The 15,057-nt window shown below is 43.1% G+C and overlaps 1 protein-coding gene across 1 annotated transcript in view; it reads left to right on the plus strand.

Moving 5' to 3' along the window:
* Positions 1 to 14,788, plus strand: part of Kpnb1 (karyopherin subunit beta 1) — a 31,447-nt gene extending 16,659 nt beyond the window's left edge. The window contains exons 11-22 of the mRNA XM_052194288.1: positions 1,003 to 1,194; positions 2,714 to 2,844; positions 3,447 to 3,594; positions 3,854 to 3,925; positions 5,075 to 5,219; positions 7,525 to 7,607; positions 8,432 to 8,539; positions 8,865 to 9,008; positions 9,131 to 9,236; positions 9,746 to 9,860; positions 10,998 to 11,159; positions 11,811 to 14,788. Of these exons, the coding sequence (XP_052050248.1) occupies positions 1,003 to 1,194; positions 2,714 to 2,844; positions 3,447 to 3,594; positions 3,854 to 3,925; positions 5,075 to 5,219; positions 7,525 to 7,607; positions 8,432 to 8,539; positions 8,865 to 9,008; positions 9,131 to 9,236; positions 9,746 to 9,860; positions 10,998 to 11,159; position 11,811 (1,407 nt within the window). The 3' untranslated portion in view covers positions 11,812 to 14,788. The remainder of the gene's footprint in view (positions 1 to 1,002; positions 1,195 to 2,713; positions 2,845 to 3,446; positions 3,595 to 3,853; positions 3,926 to 5,074; positions 5,220 to 7,524; positions 7,608 to 8,431; positions 8,540 to 8,864; positions 9,009 to 9,130; positions 9,237 to 9,745; positions 9,861 to 10,997; positions 11,160 to 11,810) is intronic.
* Positions 14,789 to 15,057: the final 269 nt, after the last annotated feature.

A 15,057-nucleotide genomic window follows, 5' to 3' on the forward strand; every position in this document is an offset into this window, starting at 1 on the left:
AACACTGAACTCAGCAGTTGCTTTCTGTAAATTTTGACAATAGGACAGGGAGTTCTTACTATGAAGATTGTCTTACCAGTTTTTTTGTTTTGTTTTGTTTTTAATGCTGCATTGTAAGCAATTTCTTGTTGATTTTGGACTGGGCAGTCTCAGCATATATCCCAGGGTAGTATTGAACTGGCGGCTACTGCCTTAGCCTGTGAGTGCTGGAGGTACAAATATAAGCTGCTGTGTCCACTATCCCGGAACTCTGGGGCTCACAACATCTTCTGTCTTCACTCAGCCTTCCGGAAGCAAATGGGAATTACACTGTGCAGTGCTCAACCATTTACTCTGTGGTTGCTTGTTTGTTTAGGGTCTTATATGCCTGCCCTTAAATTAGCTGTGTGCCTGAAGCTGGCCTTGAGCTCCAGATCTTTCTGCTTCCACTACCCGAATGTTGGGTATATAGGCTCTTCCCCCCACCCCCCCATCTATAGTCTTGTGGAAATTTTTTTTTTTGCTTATGTAAATGACAAAAGAGCTCATTGTAATTGACATATATGCATAAAGAAGTAAGTCTGTCAGGATAGAAGCAAGTGTTGCTGTGATTACTTTTCTTGTCTTTACCTGAATAAAAATAGTTCCATATAGACTGTTTGAAAGTATCTACCAAAATCTTAGTAATTGAATCCTATATTGGGATTTGGTGAAGGGAAAGAACAATTTTATACTTTGTTTTGTTCACTGTTATTATTTTGTTTTATAAGCACCTATTTTCAAAATATCTCAGTCTGAGTTAAAATCCTTCTATTATATGGGACCAAGTGTTGTTAATATTTCATGTGAGGTCTTTGTAGCCCAGGCTGGCATTAAACTTGCTACATATATAATAGCCAAGCGTGGCCTTTGTTGCTTTCATACCCCAAATTCCGAAATTACCGGCATGTGCCACAATGTCCATGAGTATTTCTTCTGAATTATAGTCATTGTGAATTTTCTTTTGTTTTGCTTTATTTACAGGCTATGCCCACCCTAATAGAATTAATGAAAGACCCCAGTGTAGTTGTTCGAGATACAACGGCGTGGACTGTGGGCAGGATCTGTGAGCTGCTGCCTGAAGCTGCCATCAATGATGTCTACTTGGCACCCCTTTTACAGTGTCTGATTGAGGGCCTCAGTGCTGAGCCCAGAGTGGCTTCAAATGTGTGCTGGGTAAGGGGGGGGTTTCTTCCTGATGAAGACAGGAACTTGTCCTGAGCCATTAAGTGGTGTGGGAGAGAAAAGTTACCTATCTCATTGAAAGACTTGCTCTGCAGCTGGGCAGTGGTGGTGCATGCCTTTAATCGCAGCACTTGGGAGGGGAGGCAGAGGTAGGCAGATTTCTGAGTTCGAGGCCAGCATGGTCTACAGAGTGAGTTCCAGTACAGCCTCGGCTATACAGACAAACCCTGTCTTGAAAAACAAAAACAAAAAAGACATACTCTGAATTCTGTCTCCTAATGCCTTAAGATTAGGGAGTGTCAACTTCCGAAGCCAGGGGGATCTGTGCTCTGATGGCCTCCCAAGCAGTTGAGCAGTCCTGCAGCATTGTGACTGCACCTGCTTTACTCCTTTGGTGCTTTTAGAAAAAGCTTTGCCTAAATGGAGGTGGTTTTTTGTTTTGTCATTATAACAAGTACAAAGACAGGGATGAAAGCTAAAGGAGGTAGGCAGGCAGTCTCTGTGCTGAGTCTCTGTAGGCTTTATAACTTACTGAGGAGCTAGTTAGTGTGGGAAAGGAGGAGTGGGGCTAAAATCCTGTCACCTGTGTTTATTTGAGACAGTTTCTCTGTGTAGCCCTGACTGTCTTAGAACTCACTTTGTACAGTAGACTGGTCTTGAACTCAGAGTTCTGCCTGCCTGTGCCTCCACCACCCAGCTAAAATCCTTTTTTAAGAGTAGAAAGAAAGGAAATGTTAGGGTAAAAGAATGCTGCCACTTAGAGAGTTGGGCAGATGACTTTATCTAAAAAGATACTTAGATTCTCTGTATATTCGTGTTTTGTCTGTATATATTTATATATATATCTTGTATCTGGCTCTGGTGCTTGCAGTGGTCCACCTTCCTGTAACTGGAGTTGTGTGTAGTTGTAAGCCAACTTGGGTGCTGGGGACTAAACCTGGATACTCTACAGGATAGCAAGTGCTCGCTCATATTTATATTTTCACTATTATCATCATTATTTATTTTGAGACTGGGTCTCACTATGTGGCCCAGAAATTGAGTACATATGTTTCTGTATACATGTTTTAATAATTTATTAACACAGCTACATCCACATAGAATTATAATACTAGTCAGTTAATGGATTGTCAGGCATGGAATCTCTTGTGGCTTCCCTGGTAGACCGCATTGCTTTAGGAGTTGTCACAAGAACCTGTTAAGGGAAGTAGATACTGTTTTTCCCTCCAGAGAGAGTATCAGATATCCTGAAGCTGGAGTTAGAACCAGTTGTGGACCACCTGATGTGGGTGCTGAGAAATGAAACTACTTTTCTCAGCGACGTATTTTCTTTAAAATGGAGCTAGCTCTGTTGACTAGGCAGCCCCCCAAAACTCAGAGGTCCACCTGCCTCTGCCTCCCAAGGTGTTGGGTTTAAAGGCATGTGCCACCACTGGCTGATCTTCAAAAGGAGCATGGGGAGAATTCTGCAGTGGAGTTAGGACTAATCTTACATCACTCTCCATTCCAGGCTTTTTCCAGTCTGGCTGAAGCTGCTTATGAAGCTGCAGATGTAGCTGATGATCAAGAAGAACCAGCCACCTATTGTTTGTCTTCTTCCTTTGAACTTATAGTTCAGAAGCTACTGGAGACCACCGACAGGTAACGATAATCATTGAAGCCAGTGATACACAACTCACTCCCTCACTCCTGTTGGCTGTAAAGATAGTGGGACCAAAGAAAGGAAGACTGGGCTCTCTTTAGAACTGATGGGAGGTTTTGCTTAGGGGGGAGGGAGGACGGATGGACGGACAGGGACAGGGAAGGGGAGAAGTGGCCGAATAGACTTGTCTGTCGTGGTGTAGACATGAAGGTGGGGGGGCAGTGTGTGGAGTTCATTCTGTTTTGTCACCTTTGGGTCACCAAGTCTGCACAATAAGCATCTCTAAACTAGAGCTAGTTCCCATGATTTTGGTTTGTTTGCTTTGTTGGTTGGTTTTTGTTTTTTTGAGATAGTGTTCCTCTGTGTAGCTGTATTGGAACTCAGACTGGTCCCGAAGGGGTTGAAGTTGTGTGCCACCACACCCAACTGCTAACCATTTCTGCATCTTATTTTATAGTTGTTTGTGATAAGCAGTATCTCTCCCTCTGAACTACATCCCCAACCTCTGGTTTTGTTTTTTTGGGAAAATATTGTCTACTTTACGAACTCCTCTAACCCTTCTTGGTTGAGGCCTTAAGAGTTTTGCATTGTATGCTTGCAGACCTGATGGTCACCAGAATAACCTGAGAAGTTCTGCATATGAATCTCTAATGGAAATTGTAAAAAACAGTGCCAAGGATTGTTACCCTGCGGTGCAGAAGACCACCCTGGTCATTATGGAGCGGTTGCAGCAGGTGCTTCAGATGGAGGTGAGACTGCAGAGTGTGGTGTCCTGGGCAAGGTGGCAAAGCTTCTGATACACACACAAGTGCTTTGCCATTGGCCAAGGTTGTAGGTTCAATCACCTGCACCCAAAGCCAAAAAGCTTGCAGCGAGCACACTGTCTATCCTGCTCACCTGCTTTCTGGTTGTACTGTTCACTGTTAGAATTGCAGAGGCTCAGCTCGTGCATTTGGGAATTGCAGCAGTGGAAGTTTCATTAAAGCACTCTTTCTTCTTTTCCTTCAGTCTCATATCCAGAGCACATCGGACAGAATCCAGTTCAATGATCTCCAGTCTCTACTCTGTGCAACTCTTCAGGTAAGATGGCATCATCTTTCTCCCTTTTTTTTTTAATGTGTATGGATGTTTTGCCTACATGTATGTCTGTGCCCCATGTCTGTGGAGTGCCCAAGAAGCCAGAAAAGGATGCTGAGTCTTTTCACACTGGAGTTACAAATGGTTGTAAGCTATCTTGTAGGTGCTGGAAATTGAAGCCAGGTCCTCTAGAAAAAAGAGCCTTTTCTCATCCTTAACCTCCTCAGTACCATAGAAGAAGACAATCATTTTATTATCATTACAGATTCATGGGCACACAGCTCTGAAATAGATATTCTGACTAGGGGCTGTTCTCTGACTGAAGGGAAATTACTTTTTAGCCATCCGGAAAGAACTAGTTTGTCGTTTGTGGAGATGGAAATGCCCCAGAATACTTTCTTCTAGCTGTATACCTTTCCTGTGTGGCAGCTTTTACTCATTTATGTCAGGGTGTAGCTGGGTCTCATATGGCTTATTTAGTTAAAAGTATGGCACTGGGGGATAAGGTTGTAAAACAGGTCAGAAGGCTTAAACTTGGTCATCTTTTGAGACATTCGCTAATGTGGCATTGATAATGCCTTTTATTCAGAACAATCCTTTTTTAAATAGTAACTGGGAAATTTGAAATAAAATGTCACTTTTTGCTTATTCCTTTTCTATCAGCAAAAGGAGAACGTGGGGACTTCTGAGACATAAGTAGATCCTGGGTGTTATTATTCAGTGACACTCAGCTGTTGACTTACCTATGAGCCTTTTCCTGAATGCTGGGATTAAAGGCATGCACCACTATCATCTGGCTCAGATGTCATATTTTAAAGCGTGATGTTACAGCTTCCTCATCAAACTAAAGATAGGGATGATCCTGTTACTTTAGATGATGCAAACTCAAGAACAGTTTGTGTAAAGTATATGGAATTGGAAGGAGTTGATGTAGAGGCTTGTCAGACAAGCACAGTGAATTGAATAGAAGAGATCATTACAGTTAATGTTGGATTGCAGGTGATTTGATGTGTAAAAGTCTTGCTGAAAGTGTTATTTGCATTTTCATAAAAACATAAGTGAGGGACTTACTTTTTTATTTTATTTTTAGAGAAATGATAAAGTGTTCTGATTGAAGATTTTCAATGATCCCAACTCTTGTTCATTTTACAGAATGTTCTCCGCAAAGTGCAGCACCAAGATGCTCTGCAGATCTCCGATGTGGTCATGGCCTCCCTGCTACGGATGTTCCAAAGCACAGCTGGGTCAGGGGGAGTGCAAGAAGATGCCCTGATGGCAGTTAGCACATTGGTGGAAGGTCAGTGCACAGTCTAGAACAGGGCTGTATCTTCTCAGTGCAAGGCAGAGAGGTAATAGATTGATACATGTAAATTATATTGTGGCCTTCCTTGGTAGCCTCCACAGGCATTCAGTGCCCATCAAAGGTGCTATCAGGTTTCTTTTCCCCTTGAACAACAACTTGCTTTTTTAAAGCCTCCTCTTGTTGAGGGCTGAGGAAACAGAAGATTCCCGTTTCATTCCTGCCTTTGATACTTTTGGGTATGGATTATAATGCTTGGATTTGGGCTGATTGATCATAGGGGCTTGGTGTGATATGGATGAACCTAAATCTTAGTAATTAATTATTATGATGATGATATTATTATTATTATTATCATCATCATCATTGTCATCATTATTATTTTACTTGTCTGACCTTACAGAATTGCTTTGATTAAGGGCATCTGAAACATTAAAAGAACACATTGTAACTCTGGAATGCTTCATCGGGCAACTAATACTAAGGCTGTTATTTAGGGACCACTTTTCTGAGAACCAGTTGTATTTCTGGAATAAAGAGCCTGTTTCCACAACTAGGGGTAATTACATGCTGTAGTTTTACACTTTAGAAGCAGTCAGCAGAATTGTGAGTTTGAGGCATATGATACATGGTGAGTCCCTTCTGAGGAAAGTTAAAGAGAAAAAAGAGATGCTGAGATTTAGTTCAGCTGGCAGAGTATTTGCTTAGTGAGCAGGAAGCTCTAGAGTTGGGTGTTAGCCCAGTTCTCGGGTAGTGGTAACAGGAACTCAGGATCACCCTCTGCCACACTGGGCTACACAGTAAGTTCAAGGCCAGCATGGTGTAGGGACCCACAGACTCATGTAGGGGTGGCAGGTGCCTATGTGTACCTGCAGAGGGGAGCCTGCCTGGCCAGCGGGAAGCATCCTTGCTCAGAAGGCCAGGCCGTTCTGGCGCAGGCGTGTACCTGTAGAGGAAGCCTGGCTTCAAAAAGTCTTTGGTCCTTTCTGGCGGCTGGAGACACTGAGGCCTGCTCCACTGCTCCTACACAGCCAATTTTGGTAAGAAGCGGCAGCTCATAGTTTCAAAGCTTTATTATAGAGAAGTAGGGAAAGAAAAGAGAGAGAGAAGATAGAAGGGTAAGAGCTGGCCATGACCACGTGGAAAGAGGGGAGAAGAATGGGGAGGAAGGGAAGGGGGACAAGAGCTTAAGGGCAAGAGAAAAAAGGCAAGAGAGCTGGGAGGGGCCTGGCAGCCCCTTTTATAGTGGGCTGGATTGCCTGGCTATTGCCAGGTAACTGTGGGGCAGGGAAAACATGGCTGTAGCCGGGTGACTGTGGGGGTAGAGTCCAACTAGAACACTAGGGGCCTGATCCTAAGTGTGACTGATGACCCCAGGATTATGGAGTTGAGGAGTCAGGAGTATGTATGTATGTGTCAGGAGCCTGTGTATCTGGGAGCATGGCTCACTGGTTCCATTCCTTGTAGAATATTCTACTGGGTTTATGGAGGAAGCCTCGCTCAACCAGGCCACAGACTGCCTTACATGGTCCCACATCATGGAATACATGAATGTTGTGGAAGGGAAGAATAAGCAGACATCTGTAATTTTAGTGCTTGGGAAGCCAAGACAAGATTTTGAGTTGTGGTACCTCAGCTATGGAATGAGGCCTCAAAATAACAAAAGTGTGGGATAGAAACATGTCTTGAATGGTTAAGATTGCTTGCTGCTCTTGTAGAGAACCAGAGTTTGAGTCCCAGCACCCATATGCAAGGCTTACACATGCCTCTATGGGCCCCTGCACACATGTTTACACACAAACACACAACCCTGGAGTGGTGGGTGGCGTGAGTGAGTCCCTGTCCTGCTGCTGTGGACTATGCTGTCTTCCCTTCTCCATTCTCTCTGCTGGGGATTGAACCCAAAGCCTTGCCTGCCTTAGCAAGTACTAGACTACGGAGCACCCCTGCCTTGCTGCTACTGTTCCTGCCTGTGGCTTGTTACATCCTTGCTGCAGTTGAGTAAAAGACCTTGTTTTGAGACTGACTTCCAGTGGAGAGGGGGACATGAAACAGTGTGGCTGGCTCTCTCGGATATCCTTTCCTTGACATCCATGCTACTTTGGACTGTTCTGAGGCGTATCATTCTCTTTAAGGCATATGAATTTGGCCCCTCTGGCAGTTACAAAACTTGGCTAACATGAGAATTTGAATGCCTTCACTATGGAAATACTAATTAACACACACATATTCTGCTAACTTTGTGAGCAGTGACTCTGAATTCTTTTTCTCACGTTATATCCTGTGTTTGTTCCGTTGACAGTGTTGGGTGGTGAATTCCTCAAGTACATGGAGGCCTTTAAACCATTCCTGGGCATTGGATTGAAAAATTATGCTGAATACCAGGTAGAATATGCTCTTCAAAACAATATCTGGTTTTTGGTTTTTTGGGTTTGGGTTTGGGTTTTTTTTTTTAATTAATTAATTTATTATTATTATTATTATTATTATTATTATTATTATTACTTTGGTTTTTGTTTTTGGTTTTTCGAGACAGGGTTTCTCTGTATAGCCAGCCCTGGTTGTTCTGGAACTCACTCTGTAGACCAGGCTGGCCTGGAACTCAGAAATCAGCCTGCCTCTGCCTCCCAAGTGCTAGGATTAAAGGTGTTTGCCATCACTGCCTGGCTTTTGTTTGTTTTCATATTTTTGGAGCCTGCTGCCTGTAATACTAGACACAAATTTAAACACTGAGCTGTATCCCACACCTCAAAATCATGTACTGCCACTAATACAGAGTAGAAGAGTACAGACAAAGTCAGGTTTCCAAAGCCAAGTGGTTTCTCCTTTTGCATTATTTGTAGCCTTACTGTCTGCACTGGAGGTAGTCTGAAAAGCAGGATATTGGATCTGCCAGGTAGAGATTACAAGATGACTGCCTGAATGGTCCTAATTACAGGGCAGCTGCCAAGTTATGTGAGCACTGCCCTACAGCAGCATTGTTTCCATGTTCTGCCACCATCATCCTTTCCTATGGCACTCACAACGCTACTGCTCTCGCTGAATCTGGTTAAAGCTGCATAATCTCCACAAGGGAAGGTTGTTTCATGTTTTATTTATTGGACGTTTTCTTCTTTGATTCTGGTTCATGTAATTGTGAGAGACATTGACTAAATAATCATACTGGCGTCCTCTTCTGTTTGAATGATCACTTCCTGGGTTCTTCGCAGGTATGCTTGGCAGCTGTTGGCTTAGTTGGAGACTTGTGCCGGGCCCTACAGTCTAACATCCTGCCTTTCTGTGATGAGGTGATGCAGCTGCTCCTGGAGAACTTGGGGGTGAGCATCTGCAGTCTAATCAGCCAGGCTGTGCAGGACTGATCAGTGAGAAGAAAGAAAGTTAAGGTCTGCGGCAAGGAGCTGTAGGTTCCTAGAATTCTCTGCTAGCTTATGAAGAATAGAATTATTTATTTTCGTGGACTCTTCCAAAGTTACAAAGTTAGTTAAAGGAATGTGTTCTACTTGGAGGAAATGGTAAAGTAAAATACATGATTTCTCTATCCGACAGTAACTCATTAATTTTTTTTTCTTTTAAGTTCCTTGCATCTTCAGGCCAGACAAGATTTGGAGTTTCTAAGTTTTCTTTTTCTTTTTTCCTTGTTAGAATGAGAATGTCCACAGGTCTGTGAAGCCACAGATTCTGTCTGTGTTTGGTGATATTGCCCTTGCCATTGGTGGAGAGTTTAAAAAATACTTAGAGGTTGTATTGAATACTCTGCAGCAGGCTTCCCAAGCCCAGGTGGACAAGGTAAGCATGTAACATTCCTAATGATCTTTAAAGACCACCTTCAATAGGAGTCTGATAAGACTTCATAGGTATACCTCTTAAAATGGCCAATATGACGGAGGTTTTGTTCTTTTCTCTTCCAGTCAGACTTTGACATGGTGGATTATCTGAATGAGCTAAGAGAAAGCTGCTTGGAAGCTTATACAGGAATCGTCCAGGGATTAAAGGGAGATCAGGAAAACGTACACCGTTGAGTATATAGCCCATCTTCTAAAACCCACTGACCAGGGTGCACAGGGCGAGTGAGCTGCATCTTACCTTTGTAGCTCACTGGTGGACCTGCTCCATGTGTGGAGAGAGAAGAATTGCCCTAATAAAGAGAGTGGTTTTGGGGAGGTGATATATAGACATTGGTATTTCTTCAACTTTTCTATGCTTTTTTTCTTATGAGGGCAGAGTTGCGGGGGATCAAACTCGGTGCTAAATGGTGTGGTAGCAAATCTCTACCTGAACCACACTTCTAGCTTGCTTTCTTTGGGATCTAATGATGCCAGGGAAAGGGCAGAAGTGTCAGTACCATTATCTCCTCTGCATTTGAAGGATATCCTTCTAAACTAAAGAATAACTTTTATTACCATGATGTTTAGTGGTTCCAACTGGAACCTTCTCATTGAGGTAGAATGGCAGGGCCATATTGAAAAGATGCAGAGTCCTGTCTGACATGGCACAGTTTAATCAGACTTCTCTTTCCTTTATAGCGGATGTAATGCTGGTACAACCCAGAGTAGAATTTATTTTGTCTTTTATTGATCACATTGCTGGAGATGAAGATCATACGGATGGAGTGGTAGCCTGCGCTGCTGGACTGATAGGGTAAGTTATTCCTTTCTCCACAGAGAAATGTGTGGGAACATTTTAGGGGTGCAAATGGCAACATCCCACTTCCTTGACACAGGAATTTTTGTTTTATAATGTTGGTGGAAACTCAGAGCTTCCGTACTATGGTCTTCTATCAGGAAGGAGTGTCAGGGCCCTCAGAATCCTTACAGTGTGTTGATTTCTCACATGTAATGATTTGTTCCAGACCCTAGAACTAACATTGTTTTTGTTGGAGTGTCTTATAGGGCTTTTTAACAACTTTTTAAAATTATTTATCACTTGTGCGTAAGTGTATGGTAGTCAGAGGACAGCTTTAGGGATTCACTTCTTTCTTTTTCTTTCTTTTTTTTAAAGATTTATTTATTTATTATATGTATGTACACTGTAGCTGTCTTCAGACACTCCAGAAGAGGGCATCAGATCTTGTTACAGATGGTTGTGAGCCACCATGTGGTTGCTGGGATTTGAACTCAGGACCTTCAGAAGAGCAGTCAGTGCTCTTAACCGCTGAGCCTTCTCTCCAGCCCCAATTCACTTCTTTCTGTATCATGTGGGTCCTGGGGATTTGACAGCAGACAGCTTTACCACCGAGCCTGAGCCACCATGTAGCTCTTCTGAGATCCTGCGGCGTCTTATTGGGACATAGCTTCAATCTCAAAGGCCTGGTGCAGTTTCCCTTTTCTTCGTGTTTGAAAAGGCCTTGCTGTGTGGTCTCTGTTGGCATCGGACTCAGTGATCAGTGTCAGCTTATTCCTTTTTGGTTTTTGATACCAGGTTTCTCTGTGTAGCCCTGGCTGTCCTGGAACTCACTCTGTATACCAGGCTGGCCTCGAACTCAGGAATCTGCCTGATTCTGCCACCCAAGTGCTGGGATTAAAGGCGTGTGCCACTACTGCCTAGTTTTTGTTTGTTTTCATATTTTTGGAGCCTGGTGCCTGCTTCTTCCTTGGTTACTGACATTACAGTGTCATGCCATCACACTTAGTGAACTATTAACCTTGGGTGAGTCTTTAGCTCAGTTGATTCCAGAAATCTCTGACAATTTTAAGAAGCAGATAAATGCTAAGATACATATAGTTGCCACAGCCTGATGTGGCCAGGAAATCATTCTTGGGTGTCTGTTTTGCACAGGGACTTGTGTACAGCATTTGGGAAGGATGTACTGAAATTAGTAGAAGCTAGGCCGATGATCCATGAACTATTAACCGAAGGGCGGAGATCGAAGACTAACAAAGCAAAGACCCTTGCCACGTGGGCAACAAAGGAACTGAGGAAACTGAAGAACCAAGCTTGGTAAGCTCTTGTCTTCATTCTCAGATCTCGTGAGGGTTCATGTTCTATAGGATTTCTAGTAGTAGTTGCCTACTGGTATTTTGGCTGCATACTTTTTTGTACCTGTGTCTGAGCAAGCAGCCTTAGTCTTTTCTAAGCCAGATATAGGAGTCCTTGTGTTGAATGACAACAGAACTCAACTCAACTGCCCATAACACTGAAAATACTTTGGAACCTAATAAAATGTTCCCATATTTTTCTGTTTCTACTCACTTCACCATGTCCTTTTGTTTGTGCTAGGAACCAAACCTATGGCGGGGTGGATGGTTTTTTTTGTAGTCTGCTAGTCTAATTACTGCTTTGTAGACTGTCCTCAAACTCAGAGATCCACCTGCCTTTGTCTTTCCCTCCTGAGTGCTGAGTCGTGTACCTCCATGTATGTATGGCCTTGACTGACCATTTATTTGCTTGGTTTGCTGGAAATTGAACTTAGGACATCACAAATTCAAGTAAGCACTTTTACCACTGAGCTACAGTGTATGCGTGTGTATGGTAGCAGGTATACCATTAAGAATTGATAGATCCCCACTTTAACTTTGGGCTACTTGGTTGTAGGAGTTGGGGATACATATGACCTCAGAATTGATCTCTTCGTACTCCTTTTGTTTTTAGATCTGGTACCATTGGGATGATGACCTGAGACCCCCACTGGAAATCTCCAATCTTTTGAAAAAACCCGGAAGTGAGGAGTGTGCACGGATGCTGAATGTTTGGGAATGAGAGGATGAGTGAGTGAGGCTTGAAAAACACCACACTGAAAATCCTGCCACAGCCAACAGCAGCAGCTGTTAGTGAGCTAAGCAAGCACTGACTTTGTAGACAATATAACATCAGCCATCTTGGAACAGAGAAACAATGGATTTACTTACTTATTAAAAACAAAAAAAGCTGTCTCTTCCCAGGGAAGGCTAGAACTAGCTTTCCTGTTTTGGCCGGTGCCGAATGGGTGACTGATTTGGGAGAGGAGGACCTGGGTTCACCTGTGGGGCTGTGTTGTGAAAGGGAGCCTGGCCCCTGCTACTGAGGAGAAAGATGGAGCCCGGGTCTTGAGCCCACCTTCACTGTACCGTTGCACTTGGTACTGTCTGTGCCCTTGAGAAGGCGCGTGGGGGATTTCACAGTCTGAGAATGAGTGTGTGTGAGTGAGGCGGTACCCACATTCTCAACTTCAAGTCATTGGCAGTTTCTTTTTCCCAGAAAACAAAGGGGTTTGATGTTGCATTTCATAAACTAACTGAAGTTCTGGCTACTGATGCAGCACAAGAGACTTTTTTTTTTTTTTTTAAATGAGGAAAGATGCTGTTTAGGTTTGGTTTGGTTTCATTTTAATTATTCTAGGGAAAACACTGACGAATGGTCAGAGCTCCTGTCCTGATCTTTTCATCAAGGCGCCTTTCCTGATACTATGGTTCAGCTGTGAATGTAGCTATGGGGGGAGGGGGGAGAAAAGAAAACTCTGGAGTTAGAGGATATAGAAAAATAAAAGTACAGTTGTTACAATAAAATGCAGACTTCAAAGACAGAAAAAGCCACAACCCAAACCAAAATTTAAATGCTTAAAATTGGCATTACAAACAAGCTCTCTCCTGACTTGTATCGTGGCAGTCGGAATGCCCCCAGAAAACTGTGCCAAAGAGTTTAGAAAACAAATGTACAATAAAAGTAAATACACTCAAAGCCGCAAACTTCAGGTAACTATTTTGAATTGCAAATGACGAAAATTTAATGTTGAACGATCTGATAAAATAACCATTTGGAAACTGCTTGGCCTTCTGTTCTTTTCTTTGATTGACTGCAATGCGGTATTGATCTCTTGCTGCACTTCAAAACCAACTAACCACTAAGACAATGTGTGTGTGTATATCTGTGTACACAGTGTACACACACACTAAACACAGCTGTTGTGATGAAAATGGCACCAGGAAAGAGGCTCTATTTTTCCACTGAAGTTGAAGATTAGTAAAATGGTGTCAAATATTCCCCTGCTCACACACTTTAGTATTTTTTTTAAAGTGTGGTGTGCTGTGATTATAATAAATCAGAATTATTTTCCCTTTTACGAGGGAACGAGGCACCCTGAATTTTAGAGTCTTTCAGCAATAAGAAAGCGTTTCAGTAAGCTGGCCCTCTTGGCTTTGTGCAGACATTAGGAGATTTGCTGGCGGTTTGAATATGCTGCTTTAAAAAAAAAATAGACACCAAGGAAGCTATTTATTGCTTCTTGGTAGTGTGGAAGAAACACAAGACCCTCATTCCCACTTCCATTTCCATTGTAGTAAAAGGATTGGCTTAGGTTTTCCCCCGTGCTCCTTTCATCTCCCCTCCCTGTCTGAGGCCGTTCCTAAGTGGGACTGGCTCCGTTTGCCTGTCCATATGCAGCATCTGTAGTAGCTCTTTACAGGGTATCAGATATTGTGCCTTTTGGTGCCAGGTTCAGAGTCAAAGTGCCGATCTGATCTGTGAACCAGTGTACAAAAAAGTATTTGAAGGGGATGCTCCGTTGGGAGCAGAGCAATCACCAGGAGTCCAAGCCCGAGTGAGAGGAGGGCCCAGGCCTCTGAAGGCCTTGTTTTCATCTTAGCTGTTTTTTCAGATTTACTGACCATTCCTGATACTAGATAGGGTTGGAACAAGGCTTAGGGAAGGGGGCAGAAATATGGGGGGAAAGGAAAAAACAATCTGATCATTCCTCAGTGCTACCCATTTCTGTCCTGTGTGGGCTGCTTAGCGAGACAGCAGGGGAATAAAGTACACCGAGAACCATGTTGAAAACAAGACCTGTGTGTGTTTTGTCATGTTTTGTTCCAGGGAAGCAGTTGACAAGTGCTGTTACTAATCCTTTCTCCCAGATGCATTCAGTGCTGGAGAGGAGGAAATGGGCTGATTGGATTGTGGTCTTGGTGCCTTGCTGTTCTATTCTGCACTGGTTATGCATTTTAATCCCCTTTTAGTTACCTTCAGCTACTGTTTTCTATGATTTGGGTGTCTGTCCTTAATCAGTTGGTACCACTTAAGGCAACTGAATGCAAATGCATTCTGTCCACTCACTGTCTGGGCCTTCCTCACCCTAAGTCTTGGCACATTCCTTCAAGAATGTAGTTACCGTCTGCTTGGGAAGATGTCAGTGCAAATGTGAAGAAAATGGGCATCGAGTAGACTTGGGTTTGCCACAAGTGGCAGCTGCCTGCACCAATTACATTGGTTAATTTTGCTTTTCATTTTTTTTTTTTTCAGTTACCCCTCTCTCCCCAGTCTTCCCTCTCTGTTGAAATGTTGAAGGCAACTGTGATCCTGCCTTAGGGTCTGGAGAAGTGGAGGGACTTGCTCAGTATGGTGTTCTAATGTTCAGAACCAAGCAGTCTCCTTGCTCTTACTATTTTAAGATGTGTGTAGTCTGACTTTAGAAAGAAGTCCAAATTCCATCAGCTTTGATAGCATCAATCTGTAATTGGCATTCAGAATGCCTTTGGCATGCCAGTCTGTGAAGGCATTAAAGACCTGTTAACACACTTGAGCCCAACTTTATTAACCAAAACTGATACCACCACCTTTATCTTCTGAATAAAGTCCGCTTTATTTTTTATTTTCAACATTTTGCTGCTTTGTTCTTTGTTTCAGATGTCACTGCTGGGTCAGTGAAGTGAGTGGTTTGGAAGAAGCTGGGGATTGTGTGTATATATGTGTGTGTGCGTATGCAAGTATATAAAGGGACTAAGTGGCATTAGTGACACAGATGAAGAACTACCCTCAGTGAAGCAAAGACAAGGTGGCTCTTAACTCCTAAGCAGGAGGGAGGCCTGCTGGAAACTGAGGATGTGGGGAGGTTATCCTCTAAGACTCCAGTGTCTACCAGTAGCCC

Source organism: Apodemus sylvaticus, chromosome 10, assembly GCF_947179515.1.
Source record: "Apodemus sylvaticus chromosome 10, mApoSyl1.1, whole genome shotgun sequence".
Classification (NCBI taxonomy): Eukaryota; Metazoa; Chordata; class Mammalia; order Rodentia; family Muridae; genus Apodemus; species Apodemus sylvaticus.